This window comes from Mobula birostris, chromosome 13, assembly GCF_030028105.1.
Source record: "Mobula birostris isolate sMobBir1 chromosome 13, sMobBir1.hap1, whole genome shotgun sequence".
Taxonomy (NCBI): Eukaryota; Metazoa; Chordata; class Chondrichthyes; order Myliobatiformes; family Myliobatidae; genus Mobula; species Mobula birostris.
This window is the reverse complement of record NC_092382.1, coordinates 49,815,319-49,841,677: the sequence shown is the minus strand read 5'-3', so window position 1 is coordinate 49,841,677 and position 26,359 is coordinate 49,815,319. Positions and strand designations below refer to the sequence as shown.

The 26,359-nt window shown below is 44.8% G+C and overlaps 1 protein-coding gene across 2 annotated transcripts; it reads right to left on the bottom strand.

Moving 5' to 3' along the window:
- LOC140206827 (uncharacterized) lies at positions 1–25,215 on the bottom strand. Of its 2 annotated transcripts, XM_072275069.1 has the most exons (5): positions 25,142–25,215; positions 17,343–17,501; positions 13,951–14,081; positions 10,786–11,236; positions 1–2,533 (listed from the first exon to the last, which is right to left on the bottom strand). In XM_072275069.1, exon 5 carries the CDS (start codon positions 2,124–2,126, stop codon positions 1,074–1,076), a length of 1,053 nt encoding a protein of 350 aa, XP_072131170.1. In that variant the 5' UTR covers positions 2,127–2,533; positions 10,786–11,236; positions 13,951–14,081; positions 17,343–17,501; positions 25,142–25,215; the 3' UTR covers positions 1–1,073. The 2 variants fall into 2 exon arrangements, with proteins under 2 accessions (XP_072131170.1, XP_072131171.1); XM_072275070.1 differs by lacking the exon at positions 13,951–14,081 and having other exon boundaries at positions 1–2,149; positions 10,931–11,048; positions 15,970–17,501.
- Between the last annotated feature and the right edge of the window lie 1,144 nt (positions 25,216–26,359).

The window sequence follows — 26,359 nt, the reverse complement described above, 5'->3', positions numbered from 1 at the left end:
GGATAAACAATGCTCAGTTATTATCCTCTGCATCTGTGACCTCATTGTCAATTTCACCTTTCCAAGTTTTAACTTTTTAGCAAGACTCAACAACTCAATCCTTCTGGCATCCTCTAATGCTTCAGAGGTTGGCGCTTGCAGAAATCTATCAACATCCATTGCTGCTGATTTTTCACACACAAATAAATCAAAAGGGATTTCCCCAATGAAACTGATAATCAATATGCCCCCAAATTTGTTCATATCCCGGACGCAGGCCCCAATTTTGTTACAAACCGTAATGCTTTAGAAACAAACCAGTAGCAATAGACTACACCTGGAGTCTGGTTTTGATGTTAAAATCACTATCTTTATTAGTATCTACTTATAAGATAGTAACTAAAACAAGATAAACAAAATTGAACAGTGTTACGTGTGTGTGTGTGTGTGTGTATATATATATATATATTTAAATATAACTCCCAAACTATTGAGATAGGGTCTTGAGATGGTAAAGTATGAAAGTTCAGTTCATCCATGGAATAGTTGATGAGAGAGAGATATTTGTAATCCAGGGTAAATGTCGAGACAAGGCAATTATGTCAAATTCCATAGGTTCCACGGTGGTAAAACAAGAGAACAGTCGCTGTAGATTTTATCCTTGTCGTTCTAAATCCACGTACGAATTATCACCGAAAGGGACTTGTCACAAGGGGTATCATCTTCAAGTGAATTACCAGACCATACCCAGGCACATAAGACATAAGTGGTCTTCACAAATCCGATCCACTCCAATGGATCAAATGAGGTGATAACCAGACATTCGATGTTCACTGAATCAATAATTAACCCACCCTTGTGGGCATAGGAAAGTTCTAAACAGTGACCCTTGGCCACTAGTTCCCTTCTTTCGATCCTTCCATTTTTTCTCCTTTGTCTCTGTCTGACTCTGAGTGTCTGTGTCCTCGGTTAAAACTAAACAAGCTGCGAGTGATGTAAACAAGCTACAAGTCAGACTGATTCACCTTCTCAATCTCTCTCTCTCTCTCTCTCTCCCCTAAAATGACAGTCCACAGGAAATGAAACCTCGAGATTCATATCAACGCCCGCTCCCCAATGTGAACTGACTGGTGTGCCAGTAGTTGGGATGACTGAGTGAATCCTTTCCCACAGTCTGAGCAGGTGAACGGCCCCTCCCCAGTGTGAACTCGCTGATGACTCTGTAGGGTGGATGATCGAGTGAATCTCTTCCCACAGACTGAGCAGATGAACGGCTTCTCCCCAGTGTGAACTCGCAGGTGACGCTGTAGGGTGGATGATCGAGTGAATCTCTTCCCACATTCTGAGCAGGTAAACGGCTTCTCTCCAGTGTGAACTCGCTGATGACTCTGTAAGTCAGATGATCGACTGAATCTCTTTGCACATTCTGAACAGGTGAAAGGCTTCTCTCCAGTGTGAACTCGTTGGTGACTCAGTAGGTCGGATGATCGAGTGAATCTCTTCCCACATTCTGAGCAGGTGAACGGCCTCTCCCCAGTGTGAAGTCGCTGGTGACTCAGTAGGGTGGATGACTGATTGAATCCCTTCCCACATTCTGAGCAGGTGAACGGCTTCTCCCCAGTGTGAACTCGCTGGTGGGTCAGTACGTGAAATGAATGAGAGAATCTCTTCCCACAGTCTGAGCAGGTAAAGGGCTTCTCCCCAGTGTGAACTCGCTTATGACTCTGTAGGTTGGATGACTGAGTGAATCCCTTTCCACATTCTGAGCAGGTGAACGGCTTCTCCCCAGTGTGAACTCGCTGATGACTCTGTAGGTCGGATGACCGAGTGAATCTCTTCCCACAGACTGAACAGGTAAACGGCCTCTCTCCGGTGTGAACTCGCTGGTGCACCAGTAGGTCGGGTGACCAAGTGAAACCCTTCCCACAGTCTGAACAGTTGAATGGCCACTCCCCGGTGTGAACTGACTGGTGGCTCAGTAGCTGAGATGACAAAGTGAATCCCTTCCCACAGTCTGAGCAGGTGAATGGCCTGTCCCCTGTGTGAACTCGCTGGTGACTCTGTAGGGTGGATGAACGAGTGAATCCCTTCCCACATTCTGAGCAGGTGAATGGCTTCTCCCCAGTGTGGACTCGCTGGTGAGCCATGAGGTCAGATGACCAAGTGAATCCTTCCCACAAATTCACCAGATGACTAGCCTCTGCCCAGTGTGAACTGTCTGGTGTGTCCACAGGTGGGAAGACCGACTGAATCCCTTCTCACCAACAGAACAGGTGAATGGCCTTGACCAGTGTGAACTTACTGATGTACCTTCAGCTGAGATGACTGAGGGAATCCATTCCAACAGTCTGAGCAAGTGAATGGCCTCTCCCCATGTGTAAAATGATGGGCGTGCCAGTCAGTCAGATGATCGAGTAAATCCCTCCCCACAGTCTGAGGAGGAAGGATGATCGAGTGGTTCTCTTGCTCCACTTCTTAAATATCTGGACAGAGACAGCAAAACTGGTGTGTTGTGTTCAAGATTCCCATAGAAAAAATCCTTGTAGTTTTTAACCTGTAAAAAGATTTACAAAATCCATCAATGGGTGAAGGACAACATTTCAGATGAGATTACTTTAGTCACCAAGGTGTGATCTGACATCACACTGTTACAGTGACAGTCAACCCAAGTTGGAAGGAGAAATCATCTTCTAACTGTGCAGAGTGCTGGTATATGGAATTAAATGGTATCTGGTATCTGGAATTAAACTCTCTGTTGCTCTTCCTGTCTCTATACGAATGGGGCATTTCTGCCGTCTCAAATATGTGACTTGGATCAGTTTGACTCTCTCCACTGGTATTATTCCCTGTTCCCACTGAGCTACATAGGTCTCTGGCTCCACAGTAACTGAAACACTCTCACACAAATAGCCTTTGTTGACCTGCAGCTGGGATTTTCTTTTATGTACTGTTAATTTAAAGTGCCACAGTTTAAACACCGTATAAAAATTTGCTGCTGAGATGAATGGTTGGTCTGTTAAAAGGAATTAAAGTGAATATTAGTATTATTTAAGGTTCTTGTCACAGTCATAGAAAAGTACAACACAGAAAGAGACTCTTCAGCCTATCTAGTTTGTGCTGAACTAAACTTTCTACTCCCATATCTCTACCATCCAGGTACCTACTCATACCTCTTAAGTGTCGAGATTGAGCTCACATTCACCATTTGTGCTAACTGCTCATTCCACACCCGAATGACCAACTGTGTGAAGAAGTTTCCCCTCATTTTCCCCTTAACGTTTCACCTTTCACTCTTAACCCATGGCCTCTGGTTGTGGTCCCACCCAATCTCAGTGGTAAAAGCCAGCTTGCATTGACCCTATCTATACCCCTCATAATTTTGGTACTCCTCCATCAAATCTCCCCTCAATCTTCTACGTTCCAACAAATAAAGGCCTGATCTGTTCAATCTTTCCTTATAATCAAATTCTCCAGACGTGGCAACATCCTTGCAAATTTTCTCTGAACTCTTTCAACCTCTAACATCTTTCCTGTAGGTAGGTGACCAAAACTGCACACAACAGTGCAAATTAGGCCTCACCAATTTCTTATACAACGTCAACATAACATCCATCTCCTGTACTCAGTACTTTGGTTTATGAAGGCCAATGTGCCACAATCTTTCTTTCCGTCCCTATCTAACTGGGGCACCACTTTTAGTGAACTATGGACCTGCGTTCCCAGATCCCTTCCTTCTACATCACTCCTCAGAGCCCGACCAGTCACTGTGTAAGACCTTGTTCCTACTAACGTGCAACACTTCACACCTGTCTGCATTAAATTCCATTTTCTGTTTCTCAACGCATTTTTTCCAGTGTGTCCAGATTGCTCTGCAAGCCATGATAGTCTTCCTCACTGTCCACTACACCCCCAGCCTTGGTGTCAGCCACAAATTTGCTGATACAGCTAACCATGTTATCATCCAGATATCTGACATAGATGACAAACAGCAACAGATCCAGCACTGATCCCTGTGGCACACCACTAGTCACAGGTCTCCAGTCAGAGAGGCAACCATCTGCTACCACAGTCTGGCTTCTCCCAAAGACAGTGTCTCATCCAATTTACTATCTCATCTTGAATGCTGAGTGACTGAACCTTCTTGACCAACCCCCCATATGAGACTCTGTCAAGTGCCCTGCTAAAATCCATGTAGACAACATCCACTGCCTTGCCTTCATCCACTTTCCTGATAACTTCCTCGAGAGTCTCTATAAGATTGGTTAGACATGACCTACCATGCACAAAGCAATGCTGTCTATCCTTAATCAGTCCACATCTATCCAAATAATTATATATCCAGTTCCTGCACATACGTTCCAATAACTTTTCCACTACTGATGTCAAGCTCACCAACGTATAATTTCCTAGTTTATATTTGGAGCCTTTCTTGAACAGCGGAATAACATTGGCTCCAAACCTCCAGTACCTCACCTGTCACTGTGAATGATTTAAATACCTGTGCTTGGGCCCCACCAATTTCTGCACTTGTCTTCCACAGGGTCATAGGGAACAACTTGTCAGGCCCTGGTGATTTTTCCATGGTAATCTGCCTTAAGACAGCAAACACCTCCACCTCTGTAATCTGTACAGGGTCCATGAAGTTGATGCTGCTTTGCCTCACTTCTATAGACCCTGTGACCATCTCCTGAGTAAATACAGATGGCAAAAAAATCTCCCCCATCTATTTTGTCTCCTCATATGGATTACCATTCTGATCTTTCAGAGGATTAATTTTCTCCCTTGCAATCTTTTCACTCTGAACATATCTGCAGAATCCCTGAAGATTCTCCTTCACCTTGTCTGCTGGGCAACCTCATGCCTTCTTTTATTTCTTTCGTAAGTGTTCACTTGAATATCCTGTACTTCATAAGTACCCCATTTGTTCCTATTTACCTGTACCTGGTATGCACCTCCTTTTTATTGATCTGGGAGATGAAAGCCAAAGGGGTGATAGAGCTGCATGGTGGAAGGTGGGTTTGTGTTTGTGTGTGGGGGATTAAACTAAAGTTGCTGAAACTTTTCATTCCTGACTTTATCTGAAGTCTGAACAACATCTGTCTCCACAACTCTGCACTATATGTTCTGTTATTCAGGCTCCTCATGTTAGCCATTTCAGCCCTGGGAAAAGCCTCTGACTATCCACATGATCAATGCCCCTCATCATCTTAGACCCCTAAAAAAGGCTTTAAACATAAACAAGGAAATTATACATGATTTGAGGATTTGTTAGAAGTATACAAAATTATGAGGGTATGGATAGGGTTAATGCAATCAGGCTTTTACCACTGAGTTTGGGTGGAACGACAACCAGAGGTCATGGGTAAGTGGGGAAGGTGAAAATTTAAGGGGAATATGTGGAAAACCTCTCAGTGAAATGGTTGAGAGTGTGGAATGAGATGCCAGCACAAGTGATGCATGTGAGCTCGATTCCACCATTGATGAGAAGTTTGAATGGGTATCTGTGTCCTGAGTAAATACAGCTGCAAGAATGCTATGTAAAATCTACCCTATCTATTTTGCCTCCTCGTATATTCATAGTCATGCTTTATTGATCCTGGGGGAAATTGTTTTTTGTTACAGTTGCACCATAAATAATTACTAGTAATAGAACTATAAATAGTTAAATAGTAATATGTAAATTATGCCAGTAAATTATGAAATAAGTCCAGGACCAGCCTATTGGCTCAGAGTGTCTGACCCTCCAAGGGAGGAGTTATAAAGTTTGATGGCCACAGGCAGGAATGACTTCCTATGACGCTCAGTGCTGCATCTCGGTGGAATGAGTCTCTGGCTGAATGTACTCCTGTGCCCACCCAGTACATTATGTAGTGGATGGGAGACATTGACCAAGATGGCATGCAACTTAGGCAGCATCCTGTTTTCAGACACCACCGTGAGAGAGTCCAGTTCCATCCCCACAACATCACTGGCCTTACGAATGAGTTGTTGATTCTGTTGGTGTCTGCTACCCTCAGCCTGCTGCCCCAGCACACAACAGCAAACATGATAGCACTGGCCACCACATGTCCACACTGACCCCCTGGATGGACACAGGGGTCACCAGTACCTTAGCTCTCCTCAGGTCTACCACCAGCTCCTTAGTCTTTTTCACATTATAGATACCATTCACAGTATAGATTACCATTCACTGATCGTCCAGAGTGGGCACGTTTCTGCACTGACCTTCTCCATGTTTCTATGACAGAGAAGCTGGCCAAACTTGATTGGAAGGGGAAACTGGTAGAAACTGACAACAGAGCAGCAATGGCTGGAGTTTCTGGGAGCAATTTGGGAGGTGAGTGATAGATACATCCCAAAGAACTGGAAGCATTGTAAAGTCTGGAGGGCAGAACCATGGCTGAAATGAGAAGCCAAAGCCAATGTAAAAACCAAAGAGAGGGCAAACAAAAGAGCAAAAACTATTGGGAAGCTTTTAGAAACCAACAGAAGATGACTTCAAAAAAAGTCAGCTGAGCTCAGGGCGTGGAATTATAATATTGTAGTCACTAATGAGTCTTGGTAGCACCCAACAGCCTGAGGCATTTAGAGAAACAAAATATCCGGGGCCTCAATATCTCTGGAAAACCAAGGTTCCCTGCACCAGTTACCAAACTTTTATTTTGACAGGCACATACAACCCTCGAAACTTCACTTCTGAAGAACTCCCACTTACCAAGTGCTCCTTTGCCAGAAACATCCTGTCCCAATTCACACTTGTCAGATCCTTTCTGATACCACCAAAATTGACCTTTCCCAAGTTAGAATCTCAACCTGTGGTCGAGACCTCTCTCTTTCCATATTTACTTGGAATCTCATGGTATTATGATCACTAGGTACAAAGTCTTCCCATACACTAATTTCTGTCACTAGCACTGGATCATTTCCTAATAGCTTATTGCACACTTCTACTTTGAGAATTCTACTGGTTGAGAGCACATTTGACAAACTCTGCCCCATCTAGTCCTTTTACAGTATGGGACGCCCAGTCAATATATGGAAAGTTAAAATCACTTACTGTATCAGTCTTTGTTTCTGGCATAGTCTGTGATCTCTCTGTAAATTTGTTCCTCTCAATCCCTCAGACTTTTGGTTTCAACCAAGTCCCAGTAATGGTAACAATATCAGAATTCAATGCACTGAGCTCATCTGGTTTTCCCATGATGTTTCTTGCATTTGATTTACACAGCTCAGTACATTCGAAGCACCATGCTCAACCTTTTGATTGCTGACTTTGTCTGAAGTTTGAACAACATCTGACTGGTGTCAAGAAAACAACCACTTCCTCGATGTCACAGAAACAAAGGCGCTGGTTGTGGATTACAGAAGGAATGGAGACAGGCTAACCCCTATTGACATCAATGGATCTGGAGTTGAGAGGGTAAACAGATTTAAGTTCCTCGGCACAAACATCGTCGAGGATCTCACGTGGTCTGTACATCCCGGCTGTGTGGTGAAAAAGGCACAAGCATGCCAGTTTCACCTCAGAAGGCTGAAGAAGTTTGGAATGTGCCCCCAAATGTAAAGAACTTTCTACAGGGGCAGAATAGAGAGCATCCTGGCTGGCTGCATTACTGCCTGGTATGGGATCTGTACCTCCCTCAATCGCTGGACTCTGCAGAGAGTGGTGCGGACAGCCCAGTGCATTTGTAGATGTGAACTTTCCACTATTCATGACACTTACACTGACAGATGTGTAAAAAAGGGCCTGATGGATCACTGGAGACCTGATTCACCCCCAACTACAAACTATTCCAGCTGCTACCATCCGGGAAATGGTACCACAGCATGAAAGCCAGAACCAACAGGCTCTGGGACAGCTCCTTCCACCAGGTCATCAGACTCATATATTTATGCTGATACAATTGTATTTCTATATTATATTGACCATTCTGATGTACATACTGTTTATTACAAATTACTACAAATTGCACATTTAGATGGAGACGGAACATAAAGATTTCTACTCCACATGTATATGAAGGATGTAAGTAATAAAGTCAATTCACTTCAATGACTCCACTATCTGTTCTGGTATTCAGGCTCCCATCCACCCTGCAACTTCAGTTTAACATCCACTAGCACTAGCAAGCATGACCACTAGGATATTAGTCCCCTTCTAGTTCTGTTCCCCTAACTAACAAATCCCCTTTGACTTTCCTGTGCTAGCTAATTCCCTGCCAACAGTTCCTAACGTGGTCTACCTGTTGTCCTGGGGGATGGCCACAAGAGTACTCTGTGATGGCTATTTAACCTCATTCTCCTTCCTGACTCGCATCCAGTTTCCTGTGTCCTGCACCTTGGGTGTAACTCACCTCTCTTCGTGTCATCCCCTCTGATTTCTGAATGATCCGGAATTCATCCATTTCCAGCTCCAACTCCCTAACGTGCAGGGTTACAGGGAGTCAGGTATGTGAGGGTATCAGGGACACTGGAGGTCTCCCCACCTTCCCACTAATGTCCCCTCTAATTTGTAATGACCAGTGTCTGCAAAAATCTTGTGCTGTACAATTCTTGCCCAGTGACAACATGTGAAAACTGAACTTTATATACAGAGGTATTCATTTCAACAGCAACCAAATCACTGGCGATAAGAACTTTGATCTCATCTGGGTTTGATCGAGTTCATCTGCACTCTCACACAACCTATGTAGCAGGCCTGTAGCGGGTAATGAAGGATTTTCTCACCAGAGGAGGTAGAACAAGGAGCACACAAAAAATGCTGGAGGAAATCAGCAGGCCAGGCAGCATCTATGGAAAAGAGTACTAATGTTGAATTCCTCCAGCGTTTTGTGTCTGTTGCATGGATTTCCAACATCTACAATTTTTCTCTGGTTTGTGATTGGAGGTAGAACAAAGGTGATTTTCTCAACCGGTGATGTAAAAGATTTTGTTCCGTTTCTCCGAGTTCCTAATCCTTGCATTTAGACAGCTGGAGCTCAGCTCTGTCTGAGAGATCCATCGGTTCCCATTCCCTCATCAGCCGGAAGCTCCCCGGGACCCGTGTACGGATCGTGGGGCAGAGAGAGAGGGACGAGAGAGCTGGACTGTCCCGGGATTGCGGGTCACAGCGACTGTCCCTCCCGCAAACCCGCTCTAACCTTCACCGAATAATCAGAGGCCTTTTGTATACTTTGCGCAAGCGTGATATTCGCTAACAGCAACAACCCTGACGCCTGCGCATTTGATCGGTGCTTCGGCGACGGCGACATTTTTATCGCAAGGATTTATGCGTAATCACGATGCCATTAAAAGTTTCTGCAAGCGCTAGTTCGATATCCACAGCTCAGTTTTTTTTTGTGTTGGCGGCTCCCACAAACAATATACATAGAAACATACATAGAAAATAGGTGCAGGAGTAGGCCGTTCGGCCCTTCGAGCCTGCACCACCATTTATTATGATCATGGCTGATCATCCAACTCAGAACCCCGCCCCAGCCTTCCCTCCATACCCCCTGACCCCCATAGCCACAAGGGCCATATCTAACTCCCTCTTAAATATAGTCAATGAACTGGCCTCAACTGTTTCCTGTGGCAGAGAATTCCACAGATTCACCACTCTCTGTGTGAAGAAGTTTTTCCTAATCTCGGTCCTAAAAGGCTTCCCCTCTATCCTCAAACTGTGGCCCCTTGTTCTGGACTCAATATCAACAGGTATTCCATGTATTTAATGCCAAGGTATAATCCTCTTACAAATGCAGATATGAAATACAAAAGTTGCTGGAAATACAGAGACGCCCACACACAAAATGCTGGCAGCAACTAAGCAGAGGAGTACACAGTCTAGGCATGCTGAAGGGACTCGGCCTAAACGTTCTCCATTTATTCCTCTCCACATTTGCTGCCTGATATGTTGATTTCCTCCAGTAATTTGCAGAAATTAACCACCTTTTTTTTCAATCAAACATTTTCAAAATGTTTCTGATCTCTCACTTGTAGCCACATCCTGCTGGTCTAATTTCTCTTTCTCCTCCTCCTTGTAATCTCTATGGGCCATCTCTTCTCGGAGCCCAAAAGCCCTGACTCAGGCTGGTAATTATTTGGTTTCTGACTCTGTTCCATCGAACATTCACTCGCTGGTCTGCTGTCAGACTTTAGAGGTGCATTGCAACAACCCAGCTGTCAGAGGCACAGTCCTTTGAAATGAGTGAGAGTGACACAAAATGTTGAAAAGATCAGGGAAGAAGGAGCTTAAACACCTTAGACCAGAGCCCTGAAGAACATTAAAACCACAGAGTGCTCATCGTCTTATTCAGTCTGGAGAGAAGCATGCAGGAGATTCATGCAGGTGTGTAGGATGATGAGAGGCATTGGTCGTGTGGATAGCCAGAGGCTTTTTCCCAGGGCTGAAACGGCTAACACGAGGGGGCATAGGTTTAAGCTGCTTGGTAGTCGGTACAGAGGAGACGTCAGAGCTAAGTTTTTTGAACAAAGTGAGGTGTGTGTGTGGAATGCACTGCCAGCAACGGTGGTAGAAGCGGATACAATAGGGTCTTTTAAGAGACTCTTAGATAGGTACATGGAGATTAGGAAAATAGAGGCCTATGCGGTAGTGTAATTCTAGGCAGTTTCTAGAGTAAGTTACATGGTCGTCATAACATTGTGGGCCAAAGGGTCTGTAATGTGCTGTAGATTTCTATGATTCTCTGAAATTCAAGGGAAATCTCCTATCCCACGGAGTAGTAACTAGTTGCAACCTGTCATCACAGGGAGAGTGAGAGGGGAACGGCAGGGATAGATTTTCATATAATAATATGGAACAGAAACCTGTTGAATGGTCGCTCCCTGGTGTGAACTCGCTGGTGAGCCATTAGGTCAGATGACTGAGTGAATTCTTCCCCAAAAATTCAGCAAATGACCAGCCACTGCCCAGTGTGAACTGACTGGTGTGTCCACAGGCGAGAAGACCGACTGAATCCGTTCTCACACACAGAAGAGGTGAATGGCCTTGTCCCAGTGTGAACTTGTTGATGTACCTTCAGTTGAAATGACCGACTGAATCCATTCCCACTGTCTGAGCAGATGAACGGGTTCCCCCCAACGTAAAATGACAGGCATGTCAGTCGGTCAGATGATCGAGTGAATCCCTCCCCACATCTGAGCAGGAAGGATGATCAAGTGAATCCCTTGCTCCACTTCTTAAATATCTGGACAGAGACAGAAAAACTGATGTGTTGTGTTCGAGATTCCCATAGACAAATTCCTTGTCATTCTTAACCTGTGAAAAGATTTACAAAATCCATCAATGGGTGAAGGAAAACATTTCAGATGAGATCACTTGAGTTGTCAAGGTGTGATCTGGCATCACACTGTTACAGTGAAGTTCAACTCAAGTTGGAGAGAGAAACCATCTTCTAACTGGGCACAGTGCTGGTATCTGGAATGACCATCAAACTTTCTGATGCTCTTTCTGTCTCAATAAGAATGGGCCATTTCTGTCATCTCCAATCTGTGACCTGGCTCAGTTTGACTCTGTCCATTGGTATTATTCCCTGTTCCCACTGAGCTGCATGGGTTCCCGGCCCCACAGTAACTGAAACATTCTCACGCAAATAGCCGGCAGTGCATCCCACGCACCCACCACTCTCTGTGTAAAAAAACGTACCCCTGACATCCACTCGGTATCTATTTCCAAGCAGCTTACAACTATGCCCCCTCGTGTTAGCCATCTCCGCCCTGGGAAAAAACCTCTGGCTAGCCACACGATCAATGCCCCTCATCATCTTATACACCTGAAAAAGGCTCTAAACATAAACAAGGAAATTATACACTGCTTTGAGGATTTGTTAGAAGTATACAAAATTATGAGAATATAGATAAGGTAAATGCAAGCAGGCTTTTTCCATTGAGGTTGGGTGGGATGCCAACCAGAGGTCATGGGTAAATGGGAAAGGTGAAAATTTAATGGGAACATGTGGAAAAGCTCTTTATTGAAATGGTTGTGAGAGTGTGGAATGAGATGCCAGCACAAGTGGTCAATATGAGCTCAGTTTCACCATTTCGAAGAAGTTTGATAGGTACCTGGATGGTAGGGGTATGGAGGGCGATGGTCCCAGTGGATTAGACAGCTTAAATGTTTTTTCAGCATTGACTAGATGGGCCAAATGGCCTGTTTCCATACTGAAATTCTCCATGTTTCTATGACAGAGAAGCTGGCCAAACTTGTTTGGAAGGGAAAAGGGCCCATGTGTGACGTCAGGCTATTCCCATTGGTGCGAACCGATGTCAATCATTGGTTACACCCAGTCGCGAAGGCGGACCGGCCGAGAGGGCGTTACCCCCGCTGACCCCGTGTCCGATCTCTCCGTCAAAGCGGGATAAACCTGAAAGTAAATGTCCGCTTTCTGATTTATTTCCATTTCCCTCCGAGGGAAGTTGGGGCGTTTGTGAAGCGTCTCCTGCGGCCGGAGTCTGATGTATCGCTGAGAGGTAGGAGGAGACCGCTTGGCCCGTCGGTTTGATGCCGGTTCCCCGGGGAGGGAGAGGATGAAGACGGTGAGAGAGGGGGCGGACAGGATGTTTGTCCCGGTGGGGACAGGAGGGGCTCATCTGTGGAAATGTCTGAGCCCACGGTGGTGGCGATTCACCACATTGGGGGGCAAACACCGGCAGACTGTTGCCCTGCAAGCGGGGACAGGACTGGAGTTGGGAGGGTGGGTGAGGAGAGGACATTTCGGGTAGTGGGGGTAAGATCTCGAAAGATCATTGCTAATGCCTCCACATCCCTTCAGCCACCTCTTTCAGATCTCTGGGGTGTTCACCATCTGGTCCAGGTGATCTATTTACCTTCAGACCATCTCTGTTTCCCAAGAAACTTCTCCCGAGTAACGTAACTTTACACATTCTGACCACTGACATCTGGGACTTTCATATTCCTGCCAGTGTCTTCGACAGATAAGAGTGATGTACAATACTTATTCAGTTCATCTGCCATCACCTTGCACCCCCACCCCATTAATACCTCTCCAGCATCATTTCCCAGTGGTTTGAAATCCACTTCCACCTCTCTTTTACACTGTATGTACCTGAAGAAAAATTTAGTATCCTCTTTGATATTACTGCCTAGCTCACCTATGTATTCCATCTTTTCCCTTATTTATTTTAGTTGCATTCTGTTGGTTTTTAAAAGCTTCCCAATCCTCTAACTTCCTGGTAATTTTTGCTCCATGCTCTCTCTTTGGTTTATATGTTGTCTTTGGTTTCTCTGATCAGCCACGGTTTTGTCACCTCACCTTTAGAATACTGCTTCCTCTTTGTGATTTGTATATCCTGTGCCTTCCGAATTGCTTCCAGAAATTGCAGCTATCTCTGCTCTGTTTTCATCCCTGCCCATGTTCTTTTCAAATCAATTTTGACCAATTCTGCTCTCATGCCTCTGTAATTCTCTTTATTCCACATCGGACTTTAGCTTCTTCCTTCTCTAATGTCAGGGTGAATTTGATCATATTAAGATCACTGCCCCTAAGGGTTCTTTGAACTTAAGTGACCGAATCAATTCCGCTTCATTACAACACACAATCCAGAATAGCTGATCCCCAAGTGGGCTCAACCACCAGCTGCTCTAAAAAAGCATCTTGTAGACATTCTAGGAATTCCTCCTCTTGAGACCAACACCGTCCTAATTTTCCTAATCACCTGCATGACAATCCCCCATGACTATTGTAACGTTGCCCTTTTGTCACGCACTTTCTATCTCCCATTGTAATTTGTGGACCACATACTCACTACTGCTTGGGGGTCTCTATACAATTCCCATCAGGGATTTTTTTTGTACATTTGCTATTCCTTAATTCTACCCACAGATTCTGCACCTTCCAACTTTATGCCACCTCTTTCTAATGATCTTGTTTAATATTTTAGTAAAAAAGCCACACAACCCCAGTACCAGCTTGTTCTTTCAAGAAATGTATAAGTATCTGGAAACAAGAGGACCTGCAGATGCGAGAAATCTGGAGAACTACACACAAATTGCTGGACGAGCTCAGCATGTCAGGCAGCATCTATGGATGGGAATCACCATTTCAGGCCAAGACCCTTCATCGGGACTCTTGACACCCACGTATCTGGAATATCAACAAGCAAAGAAAATAGAAAGTAGTGTGAAATTGTGAAAACCTTTGACAAAATTTAGTTCAAGGCTTAAAAAAACCTGCCAAACAGAGCTCAGTTGTTAACAAATACAACAAAGGCAATAAACACTTCCATCAAAACCGACATTGACTTTTTTTAATAAAAATATCTTGCTGCCACTTCAATCAGTAAAATTTACAAAGATAAGTAAGAACTTTAGAAAAGACTATTTACGCTCAAACCCACTTAGATTAACACTACCTTGGACGGGAGCTAGAGGAGTAACACACATGAAAAAGAAATCACACAACAGTATAAAATTTCTAAGTATATATTTTCATCAGAAATGAACAGGATTCAGCACTCCAGGTGTGTCTATGCCATCGTGATAAGAAATACAGACCAGAAAACTTCAATGAGAGGACAACTCAGAAAAATGAATCATCACTATGGAAGAAAACATTAACCAGTGGAACGAGTATGACCCTCCTTGGGAGACATCCCAATGATCTGAGCAGACCAGATGGTGACAAGGAAGCATCGAGCACCTGACTGAGAGTTGGAGACCTCTTCCCAGAAACAGAGGGGTTCCTTGCAGAAATACAGGATAAGGTGGTTAACAAAAGGGAAAAAAAATCAAAAGTACATGAAATACAAACAAACAAGGCAGTAAATGCAGAAAATGCCAAGACAAACCAGACACAATCCAACACGTCTCAGGATCCTGCAGCAGTTTAACTCAATCTGATTAATTACAAAGGTACAATCAAGTGGCAAATATCATTCACCAAAATCTTGCTTTAAAATACAAACTCATCAATGCCCTCCATCACTTCATTAAGGCACCATAAATTCAAGCCTGATCCAGTTTTAGAGTCAAATCTTACAAATTATATGATAATCAATACATTATTTCAGATAGGACAATCCATAATAACCATTCAAATATAATATTACAGGATAAACAAGCAGGAATGGCTCCCACACTAGATATAACCATTCTCAACACGTTTTCCTCGACCAGTGGAGCACCTCACCACAGATATTGTTTGTGTCATCAGTCAGAAAACAGAAAAATTTTCTCTGTCAATCAGCTTCCAAATGTTGCTACTCTTGACATTTGTTGCCACGTCCTGCTGCTGATTCCCTTCTCCTCATCATACTTTCTTACCCCGACTATCGTCCACAGACCCAAACTCTGCCCTGTGCAGACCTGCCTCTGGTTCCTGACCCTGCTCCCTTGAACATCCAACTGATGGTTTCCCATTCTGCTTTCAGTCTTTAGAGGCCAGGGGTGTTTCCTAACAACCCTTTAGAAGCAGAGAAAATGACCCGTAATGTGGAAGTGAGTCATGATTAAGGAGGTTAACTACCAATGTCATTCTTCCTCAGTCCAGAGATTAGAGGGGCGAAGAACATCTCAGACAGAACTGCAGTCAGCTCGACTTCTTCAGTCTGCAGAGAATTCAAGAGAAACCTCTTCACCCACAGAGTGGTGACTGATTGGAACCCATCAGCACAGGGAGAGCGAGAGGGGAACAACAGGGGAGGATTGAAAAGGACTGTCGTGGAACAGAATCACTGGTCAGGTCGAGCCAGCCTGAGTCGACTCTCTACTGTACACTAGGTGTGTCATAAATTCACCGGAGACAGAGTTTAAAATAGAACTGATTTATATGTCACAAATCCAGAATATTAAACTCCAGTCCCATTAAAGGTGAATATGCAGCAGAAGAAACTCCTCCCATGCCCAGTGACCAGGGTGCAGAACTGGGTGTGGTGAGCAGCAGCAATAATTGCAGAGTTCAGCACTGACAGTCACTCTCAAAATTGCATTCAGCAACGTTGATGGACAAATATCCAGCATGAAGCTTATTGAAATTTTCTCCCAGTGTGAACCCGGTAGTGTGTCACAAGGTTAGATGACTGAGTGAATCCCTTCCCACACTGAGAGCAGGTGAACGGCTTCTCCCCAGTGTGAACTCTCTGGTGACTCTGTAGGTGGGTTGACTGCGTGAATCCCTTCCCACATTCTGAGCAGGTGAACGGCCTCTCCCCAGTGTGAACTCGCTGGTGTCTCTGTAGGGTGGATGACTGAGTGAATCCTTTCCTACAGACTGAGCAGGTGAACGGCTTCTCCCCAGTGTGAACTCTCTGGTGACTCTGTAGGTCGGATGACTGGGCGAATGTCTTCCCACAGACTGAGCAGGTAAACGGCCTCTCCCCGGTGTGAACCGACTGGTGTCTCCATAGATCAGGTAATAAAGTGAATCCTTTCCCACAGTCTGGGCAGGTGATTGGCTTCTCCCCAGTGTGAAATCGCTGGTGCCTAAGAGCATCACATGATCGACTGAATCCCTTCCCACAGTCTGAGCAGGTGAACGGTCTCTCCCCTGTGTGAACTCGCTGGTGTGCCAGCAGATCAGATGAACGAGTGAATCCCTTCCCACAGTCTGAGCAGGTGAACGGCTTCTCCCCAGTGTGAACTCGCTGGTGTGCCAGCAGTCCCGATGACTGAGTGAATCCCTTCCCACAGTCTGAGCAGGTGAACGGCCTCTTTCCAGTATGAACTCGCTGGTGACTCTGTAGGTGATGTAATAAAGTGAATCCCTTCCCACAGTCTGAGCAGGTGAACAGCTTCTCCCCAGTGTGAAATCGCTGGTGTCTATGAAGGTCGGATGATCCATGGAATCCCTTCCCACAGTCCGAGCAGGTGAACGGTCTCTCACCAGTGTGTACTCGCTGGTGTACCAATAGTCCGGATGACTGAGTGAATCCCTTCCCACAGTCCGAGCAGGTGAACGGTCTCTCCCCAGTGTGAACTCGCTGGTGTGCCAATAGTCCGGATGACTGAATGAATCCCTTTCCACAGTCCGAGCAGGTGAACGGTCTCTCCCCAGTGTGAACACGCTGGTGTACCAATAGTCCGGATGACTGAGTGAATCCCTTTCCACAGTCTGAGCAGGTAAACGGCCTCTCTCCAGTGTGAACTCGCTGATGACTCTGTAGGGTGGATGACTTAGTGAATCCCTTTCCACAGTCTGAGCAGGTGAACGGCCGCTCCCCGGTGTGAACTCGCTCGTGTGCCATTTGGTCAGATGACCGAGTGAATCCTTCCCCACAAATTCAGCAGATGACCTGCCTTTGCCCAGTTAGAACTGACTGGTATGTCCACAGGTTGGAAGACCGACTGAATCCCTTCTCACGCACATAACAGGCAAATGGCCTTGCCCAGTGTGAACTTACTGATGTACCTTCAGTTGAGATGAACGAGTGAATCCATTCCCACAGTCTGAGCAGGTAGGATGACTGAGTGAATCCCTTGCTCCACTTCTTAAATATCTGGCCAAAGACAGCAAAACTGGCGTGCTGTGTTCGAGATTCCCAGAGACAAATTTCTTGTCATTTTTAACCTGTAAAAAGATTTACAAAATCCATCAATGGCTGAAGGACAACATTTCAGATGAGATCACTTCAGTCGCTAAGACGTGAACTGACATCACATTGTTACAGTGAGGTTCAACCAAAGTTGGAGAGAGAAATCTTCTTCTAACTGGGCACAGTGCTGGTATCTGAAATGACCATCAAACTCTCTGATGTTCTTCCTGTCTCGATAGGAATGGGGCATTTCTGCCATCTCCAATCTGTCACCTGTTTCAGCTTGACTCTCTCCCTTGGTATTATTCCCTGTTCACACTGAGCTGCATGGGTTCCTGGCCCCACAGTAACTGAAACACTCTCACACAAATAGCCTTTGTTGACGTGCAGCTGGGATTTTCTTGTATGTACTGTTAATTTAAAGTGCCACAGTTTTAGCAAATATTTTAGTAAATATCTCCTACTCAGATGTATGGTTAGTCTGCACAGCTGTTAAAAGGAATTATAGAGTGAATGTTAGTATTATTTAAGGTTCTTGTCAGAGTCATAGAAAAGTACAACACAGAAGCAGACCCTTTGGCCCATCTAGTTGCTGTCGAGCTATTTAAACTTTCTACTCCCATACCCCTACCATCCAGGTACCTATACAAACCCCTAACATGTTGCAATCGAACTCGCATACACCATTTGTGCTGGCTGCTCACTCCACACCCAGATGACCGTCTGTGTTAAGAAGTTTCCCCTCATTTTCCCCTTAGCATTTCACCTTTCATCCTTAACCCATGGCCTCTGGTTATAGTCCCACCCAATCTCAGTGGTAAAATCCAGCTTGCATTTACCCTATCTATACCCCTCTTAATTGTGGTATACCTCCATCAAATCGCTCCTCAATCTTCTATGTTCCAAGGAATAAAGTCCTGACCTGTTCACTCTTTCCTTATAACCCAAGTCCTTCAGATGTGGCAACATCCTTCTGAATTTTCTCTGAACTCTTTCAACCTCTTTTACATCTTCCCTGTAGGTTGGTGACCAAAACTGCACACAATACTCCAAATTAGGCTGCAACATTGTCTTGTACAATGTCAACATAACATCCATCTCCTGTTCTCAGTACTTTGGTTTATGAAGGCCAATGTGTCAAAATCTTTCTTTCCATCCCTATTCAACTCTGACACCACTTTCAGTGAATTATAGACCTGTATTCCCAGATCCGTTGCTTCTACAGCACTCCTCACCGCCCGACCACTCACTGTGTAATTCTAGGTCCTACCAAAGTGCAACACCTCGCACTTGTCTCATTAAATTCCATTTCCCATTTCTCAAACCATTTTCCCAGCTGGTCCAGATCCCACTGCAAGCCACGATAGTCTTCCTTGCTGTCCACTACACCACCAATCTTGGTGTCAGCCACAAATTTGCTGATCCAGTTAACCACACTATCATCCAGATTACTGATATAAATGACAAACAACAACAGATCCAACACTGATCCCTGTGGCACACCACTAGTCACAGGCCTCCGGTCAGAGAGGCAACCATCTGCTACCACAGTCTGGCTTCTCCCAAAGACAGTGTCTCATCCAATTTACTATCTGATCTTGAATGCTGAGTGACTGAACCTTCTTGACCAAACGCCCATATGAGACTTTGTCAAGTGCTTTGAGTTCATCCACTTTCCTGATAACTTCCTCGTGAGACTCGATAAGATTGGCTAGACATGACCAACCATGCACAGAGCCATGCTGTCTATCCTTAATCAGTCCACATCCATCCAAATACTTATATATCTGGTTCCTGCACATACGTTCCAATAACTTTCCCACTGCAGGTGTTAAGCTCACCAACGTACAATTTCTGAGTTTATTTTTAAGAGCCTTTCTTGAACAGCGGAATAACATTGGCTGTCCTCCAATCCTCCAGTCCCTCACCTGTCACTGAGGATGATTTAAGTATCCGTGCTTGGGCCCTGACAATTTCTGCACTTGTCTTCCGCAGGGTCCCAGGGAACAACTTGTCAGGCCCTGGTGATTTATCCACGCTTATTTTCCTTAAGACAGCAAACACCTCCACCTCTGTAATCTGTACAGGGTCCATGAAGTTGATGCTGCTTTGCCTCACTTCTGTAGACTCTGTGTCCATCTCCTGTGTAAGTATGGATGCAAAAAAATATCTCCCCCATCTATTTTGTCTCCTCATATGGATTATCATTCTGATCTTCCAGAGGATTAATATTTTCCCTGCAACCTTTTTGCTCTTAACATGTCTGCAGAATCCCTGAGGAGTCTCCTAAACCTTGTCTGCTGGGGCAACCATGCCTTCTTTTATTTCTTTCATAAGTGTTCACTTGAATTTCCTGTACTTCATAGGAAGGAAGGAAGGAACATCGACTCAGGCCATGAGAGGCCCGCGTCGGGCATTTTCATGCCTTACAAGGTGCAGGTTGGAAGTCTGTGTGGGGCGCCACTCCTCGCACAGACACTAGAGCAATGTGTGGCTAAGTGCCTTGCTCAAAGACACAAACACGCTGCCACAGCTGAGGCTCAAACTTCATAAGTACCCCATTTGTTCCTATTTTCCTGTACCTGGTATGCACCTCCTTTTTATTGATCTGGGAGATGAAAGCCAAAGGGGTGATAGAGCTGCATGTCGAGAGGTGGGGGTAGTGGGGGGGGACATTTAAACTAAAGTTGTAGGGTGAATGGGAGCCTGAATAACAGAACAGATAGTAGAGAGGTTGTGGAGACAGATGTTGTTCTGTCCTCAAACAAAGTCAGGAATGAAAACGTTGAGCATGGTGCAGTGAATATGCTGAGCCCTGTATATTTCAATACAAGCAGCAGCGTAGGAAAGGCGGATGTGTTCAGGGCATGGATCAACACCTGGAATTATGACACTAGGACCTGGCAACTGTGGACTGGGACAGGCTGCTTTGTGGCAAAGGTGTGCTTGGTAAATGGGAGGCCTTCAAAGTGAAGTTTTGGAAGTACAAAGCAGGTATGTGCTTGTCAGAATAAAAGGTAAAGATAGAAACTGTATTTCAAGAGATATTGAGACCCTGGTGGAGCACAAAACGGAGTTGCATAACAGGGATAGGCAGGCAGGTTCTCCTGGAGTATAAGAAATGCAAGAGAACAAATAAGAAATAAATCAGAATGGCTAAAAGAAGGCATGAGATTGCCCTCACAGAAAAAATGAAGGATAATCCTAAGGGATTCTGGAGATACATTAAGATCAAAAGTATTGCAAGGGACAAAGTTGGTTCTCTGAAAGACCAGAATGGTAATCCATGTTTGGAACCAAAGCAGATGGGGAAGATCATCTCTATTTACTCAGGAGATGGGCACAGAGTCTATGGAAGTGTGGGAAAGTGGCATTAACATCGTGGACCCTGTACAGATTAAAGAAGAGAGGATGTTCGCTATCCTGAGGCAGATTAGGGTGGATAAATCTCCAGGGCATGACAAGGTGCTCCCTCGGACTCTACCGGAGGTAAGTGCAGAAATTGTCGGGGCCCCTAGCAGAGATAATTAAATCATCCTTGGTGACAGGGGGAGGAACCAGAGGATTGGAGAACAGCCAATGTTGTTTCACTGTTTAACATAGAACATAGAAATCTGCAACATATTACAGAGCCCTCAGGCCACAAAGTTGTGCCGACCATGTAACCTACTCTAGAAACTGCCTAGAATTTCCCTAACGCATAGCCCTCTGTTTTCCTAAGCTCCATGTACCTATCGAAGAGTCTCTTAAAAGACCCTATTGTATCCGTCTCTACCACCATTGCTGGCAGTGCATTCCACTTACCCGCCACTCTCTGTGTGGAAAAACTTACCTCTGACATCCCCTTGATACACATTTTCAAGCACCTTAAAACTGTGCCCCCTCGTGTTAGCCATTTCAGCCCTGGGAAAAAGTCTCTGGCTATCCACACGATCAATGCCTCTCATCATCTTATACACGTAAAAACGGCTCTGAACATAAACAAGGAAATTATACATTGCTTTGAGGATTTGTTCAAGGTATACACAATTATGAGGGTAAGTGCAAACAGGCTTTTTCCACTGAGGTTGGGTGGGACTATAACCAGAGGTCATGGGTAAGTGGTGAAGGTGAAAATTTAAGGGGAATATGTGGGAAAACTCTTCACTGAAATGGTTGTGACAGTGTGGAATGAGATGCCAGCACAAGTGGTTCATGCCAGCTGAATTTCACCATTTAAAAGAAGCTGGGATAGGTATCTTGATGGTAGGGGTATGGAGGGCGATGGTCCTGGTGCAGGTGGTTGCATTTGACATCTTAAATATTATCATCATTGTCTAGAGGGGACAAACGGCCTGTTTCTGCACAGAATTTCTCCATGCTTCTATGACAGAGAAGCTGGCCAAACTTGACTGGAAGGGGAAACTGGTAGGAATAACGATGGAGCAGCAATGGCTGGAGTTTCTGGGAGCAATTCGGGAGCTGAGTGATAGATACATCCCAAAGAAGTAGAAGCATTGGAAAGGCAGGAGGACACAACCGTGGCTGAAATGAGAAGACAAAGCCAACGTCAACATAAAGGCCAAAGAGAGGGCAAATAATACAACAAAAGCTATTGGAAAGTTTTTAAAACCAACAGAAGACAACTAAAAAGAAAATCAGATATGCTCAGGACATTGATTTATGATTTGCAGTCATTAATGAGTCTTGGTAGCACCCAACAGTCCGAGGCATTTAGAGGAACAAGATCTCCGGGTCCTTAATATCTCTTGAACACCAAGGATCCCTGCACCAGTTACCTTTCAACTTTCAATTTGGCATGCTCATATAAACTCTACACATTCAATATTCCACTTCTGAAGGCCTCCCACTTACCAAGTACACCTTTGATAGAAAACAGCCTTTCCCAAAACACACTTGTCAGATCCTTTCTGATGCCATCAAAATTGACCTTTCCCCAATTTAGAATCTCAACCTGTGGTTCAGACCTCTCTTTTTCCATATTTACTTGGAATCTCATGGTATTATGATCACCGGATACAAAGTGTTCCCATACACTAATTTCTGTCACTAGCCCTGGATCATTTCCGAATAGCATTTTGCACAGTTCTACATTGGGAATTCTACGTATTGATGAAGGACACATTTGACAAACTCTACCTCAGCTAGTCCTTTTTCAGTATGGGAGGCCCAGTCAATATTTGGAAAGTTAAAAATCACTTACGATATCAACATATGTTTCTTGGCATAGTCTGCAATCTCTCTACAAATTTGTTCCTCTAAATCCCTCAGACTGTTGGATGCAACCAAGTCCCAGTAATGGCTACAATATCATGATTCCATGACCTGTACTCATCTGACTTTCCTACGATGCTTCTTGCATTGTGAAAAACACAGCTCTGCACATTCATCATACCATGCTCAACCTTTTGATTGCTGACTTTGTCTGAACAACATCTGTCTGGGTGTCAAGAAAGCAACCTCTCCCTCAATGTCACAAAAACAAAGGAACTGGTTGTGGACTACAGAAGGAATGGAGACATCAATGGATCTGGAGTTGAGAGAGGAAGCAGCTTTAAGTTCCTCGGCATGAACATCACCGAGGATCTCATCTGGTCTGTGCACACCGGCTGTGTGGTATGTGGCTGTCTACCTCTTCCACATCAGAAGCTTGAAGAAGTTTGGGATGGGGTCCCAAATCCTAAGAACTTTCTACAGGGACACAATTGAGAGCATCCTGACTGGCTGCATCACTGCCTGGTATGGGAACTGTACTTCCCTCAATCGCAGGACTCTGCAGAGAGTGGTGCAGACAGCCCAGAGCATCTGTAGATGCGAACTTTCCACTATTTAGGACATTTACAAAGACAGGTGCGTATAAAGGCCCGAAGGATCATTGGGGATCCGATTTACCCAACCACAAACTGTTCCAGCTGCTACCCTCCAGGAAGTGGTACTGCAGCATAAAAGCCAGGCCCAACAGGCTCCTGGACAGCTACTTCCACCAGGCCATCAGACTGATTAATTCATACTGATGAAATTGTATTACTATGTTATAATGACTGTACTATTTATTATAGATTACTAGAAATTACACATTGCACATTTAGATGGAGAATTAATGTAAATATTTCTACTCTTCATGTATATTAAGGATATAAGTCATTTCAATTCACCCTTTCCACCCATCTGTTCTGCCATTCTGGCTCCAATCCCGCCTGCAACTTTAATTTAACCACCAACCCCTGCCACACACTAGCACTAGCTAGCAAGCCTCACCACTAGGATATTAGACCTCTGCTAGTTTTAATTCCCTAACTAACAAAGCCCCTATCAGCCCTTTGAAATTCCTCTGCTAGGTAATCCCCCCTAACAGTTCCGAAAGTGGTCCACCTGTTGTTGTGCGGGATAGCAACAAGAGTACTCTGCAATGGCTATTTAACCTCATTCCCCTTCCTGACTCTCACCCAGTTTCCTGTGTCTTGCACCTTGGGTGTAACTCACCTCTCCTCATGTCATATCCATCACGGCCTCCAACTCCCAAATGATCTGGAATTCATCCATTTCCAGCTCAAACTCCCTAACGTGCAGGGTTACAAGCTGCAGCTGGACGCACACCTAGCAGGTGAGCGTGTCAAGGACACTTGAAGTCTCCCCACCTTCCCACCAATGTCCCATCTAATTTGTAATGAGCGGTGTGCCAAAAAATCTTGTGCTGTGCAATTTTTACCCAGTGACAACAATATGTGCACACTGAACTTTAAATAGAGGTACTCATTTTAACAGCTAGTAAATCACTGTCAATAAGAACTTTGTTATCCTCTGGGTTTGATCAAGTTCATCTGCACTCTCACACAACCTACATAGCAGGCCTGTACAGGGTGAGGAAGAATTTTCTCACTCCAGCTTTTGCACACCATCCATATCTGATTTGCTTGCTAAATGACACTTTTAAAAGTCAGATTTCCAAATATCACTCCACTTCCTCCCACTTGCAAATTCTCCAGCAACTTTTGCATCACCACAATACACACAGTTTCTGTATTGTACATAAATATTTCCCCTGAACCCTCCTCCCAGGTGACTGTCGGTGCTGAGCTTATTGATGGCAATGCCAATGAATATGAAGGGAAAGGCAGTAGTCTGTCCGGCACATTTGTGATGTGAAAGCTACTTGTTGCCCAGGACAAAAGTGTTTGATATAATTATGTACCCAGAGAGAGTGGGTCAAACCGTGTTCTCACGAGTAGAAAAGTCCAGAACAAGAGCAGGTAGAAGAAACAACACGCACACAAAATGCTGGAGGAACTCAGCAGGCCAGGCAGCATCCAAGGAAGAGTACTAATGCTGAATTCCTCCGGCAATTCGTGTGTGTTGCTTGGATTTCCAGCATCTGCAGATTTTCTCTCGTTTGTGATAGGAGGTAGAACAAAGGTGATTTAAAAGATTTGTTCCCTTTCTCCGAGTTCCCAATCCTTGCATTTAGACAGCTGGAGCCCAGCTCTGTCTGGGAGATCCATCGGTTCCCATTCCCTCACCAGCCGGAAGCTCCCCGGGGCCCGTGTACGGGTCGTGGGGCTGAGAGAGAGAGGGAAGAGAACAGGACTGTCCCGGGATTACGGGTCACGGTATCCGGAGCTCACAATAATTATCCCGAATTCGGTGTTGAAAACCCCACCAGCAAACTGTCTCTTACCTGGAGCCGATTTTCCGAGGCCTTTACTGCACTGCGCGCATGCGCGATATTCGGGAACAAACATCAACCCTGACGCCTGCGCATTTGATCGGTGCTTCCGCGACGGCGAAAATTGTTATGCCGAGCTTTCTGGGTAATCACGGTGCCATTAAAAGTTCCGGCAAGCTTCGGTTCCATGTCCAGACCTCAGTTTTTTTTTGTGTAGAATACCCAGTAGCTGTTTTAACACAGAAAGCGGATCCCATAAACGATTTGCTCAATATCAACAGGTATTCCGTGTATCTAATGCCAAAGTACAATCCTCTTACAAATGTAACAGATTCTGCAGTTGCTGGAAATACAAAGACCCACACACACACAATGCTGGAGGAACTCTGCAGTTCAGGCAGCAAATAAGCAGAAGAGTTCACAGGCTAAGCATATTGAAGGGAGCTCGGCCTAAACGTTGTGTATTTATTCCTCTCCACATTTGCTGTTGATTTTCACCAGTAATTTGCAGAAATTAACCATCTTTTTTTTTCATTCAACCAATTTCCAGATGTTTCTGATCTTTAATTTGTAGCCATATCCTGCTGGTCTGATTTCTCCTCCTCCTCGTAAACTCTAGACCCCATCATTCTCTGGAGCCCCAAAGCACTGAATCATACTGCCAACTCTTTCTGACTCCGCTCTATCGAAAATTCATTCGCTAGTCTGCTGTCAGGCTTGAGAGGCGCATTGCAACAATCCAGCTGCCTGAAGCACAGTCCTTTGAAATTAGTGAAAATGACACAAAACGTTAGAAAGAGCGGGGAAGGAGTTTAACCAACTTCGTCCAGAGCCTTGAAGAACGTCAAAACCACAGCGAGCTCATCGTCTTATTCAGCCTGGAGACAATCATGCAGGAGATTCATGCAGGTGTATAGGATGATGAGAGGCATTGGTCGTGTGGATCGCCAGAGGCTTTTTCCAGGACTGAAACGGCTAACACGGGGGGTGGGGGGCATATATTTAAGCTGCTTGAAAGTAGGCACAGAGGAGATGTCAGAGCTAAGTTTTTTTTTTAAATAAGGAGTAGTGTGTGTGTGGAATGCACTGCCATCGACGGTGGTAGAGGCGGATACAACAGGGTTTTTTAAGAGACTCTTAGATAGGTACATGGAGATTAGGAAAATAGAGGGCTATGCAGTAGGGTAATTCTAGACAGTTTCTAAAGTAAGTTACATGGTCGACACGAGG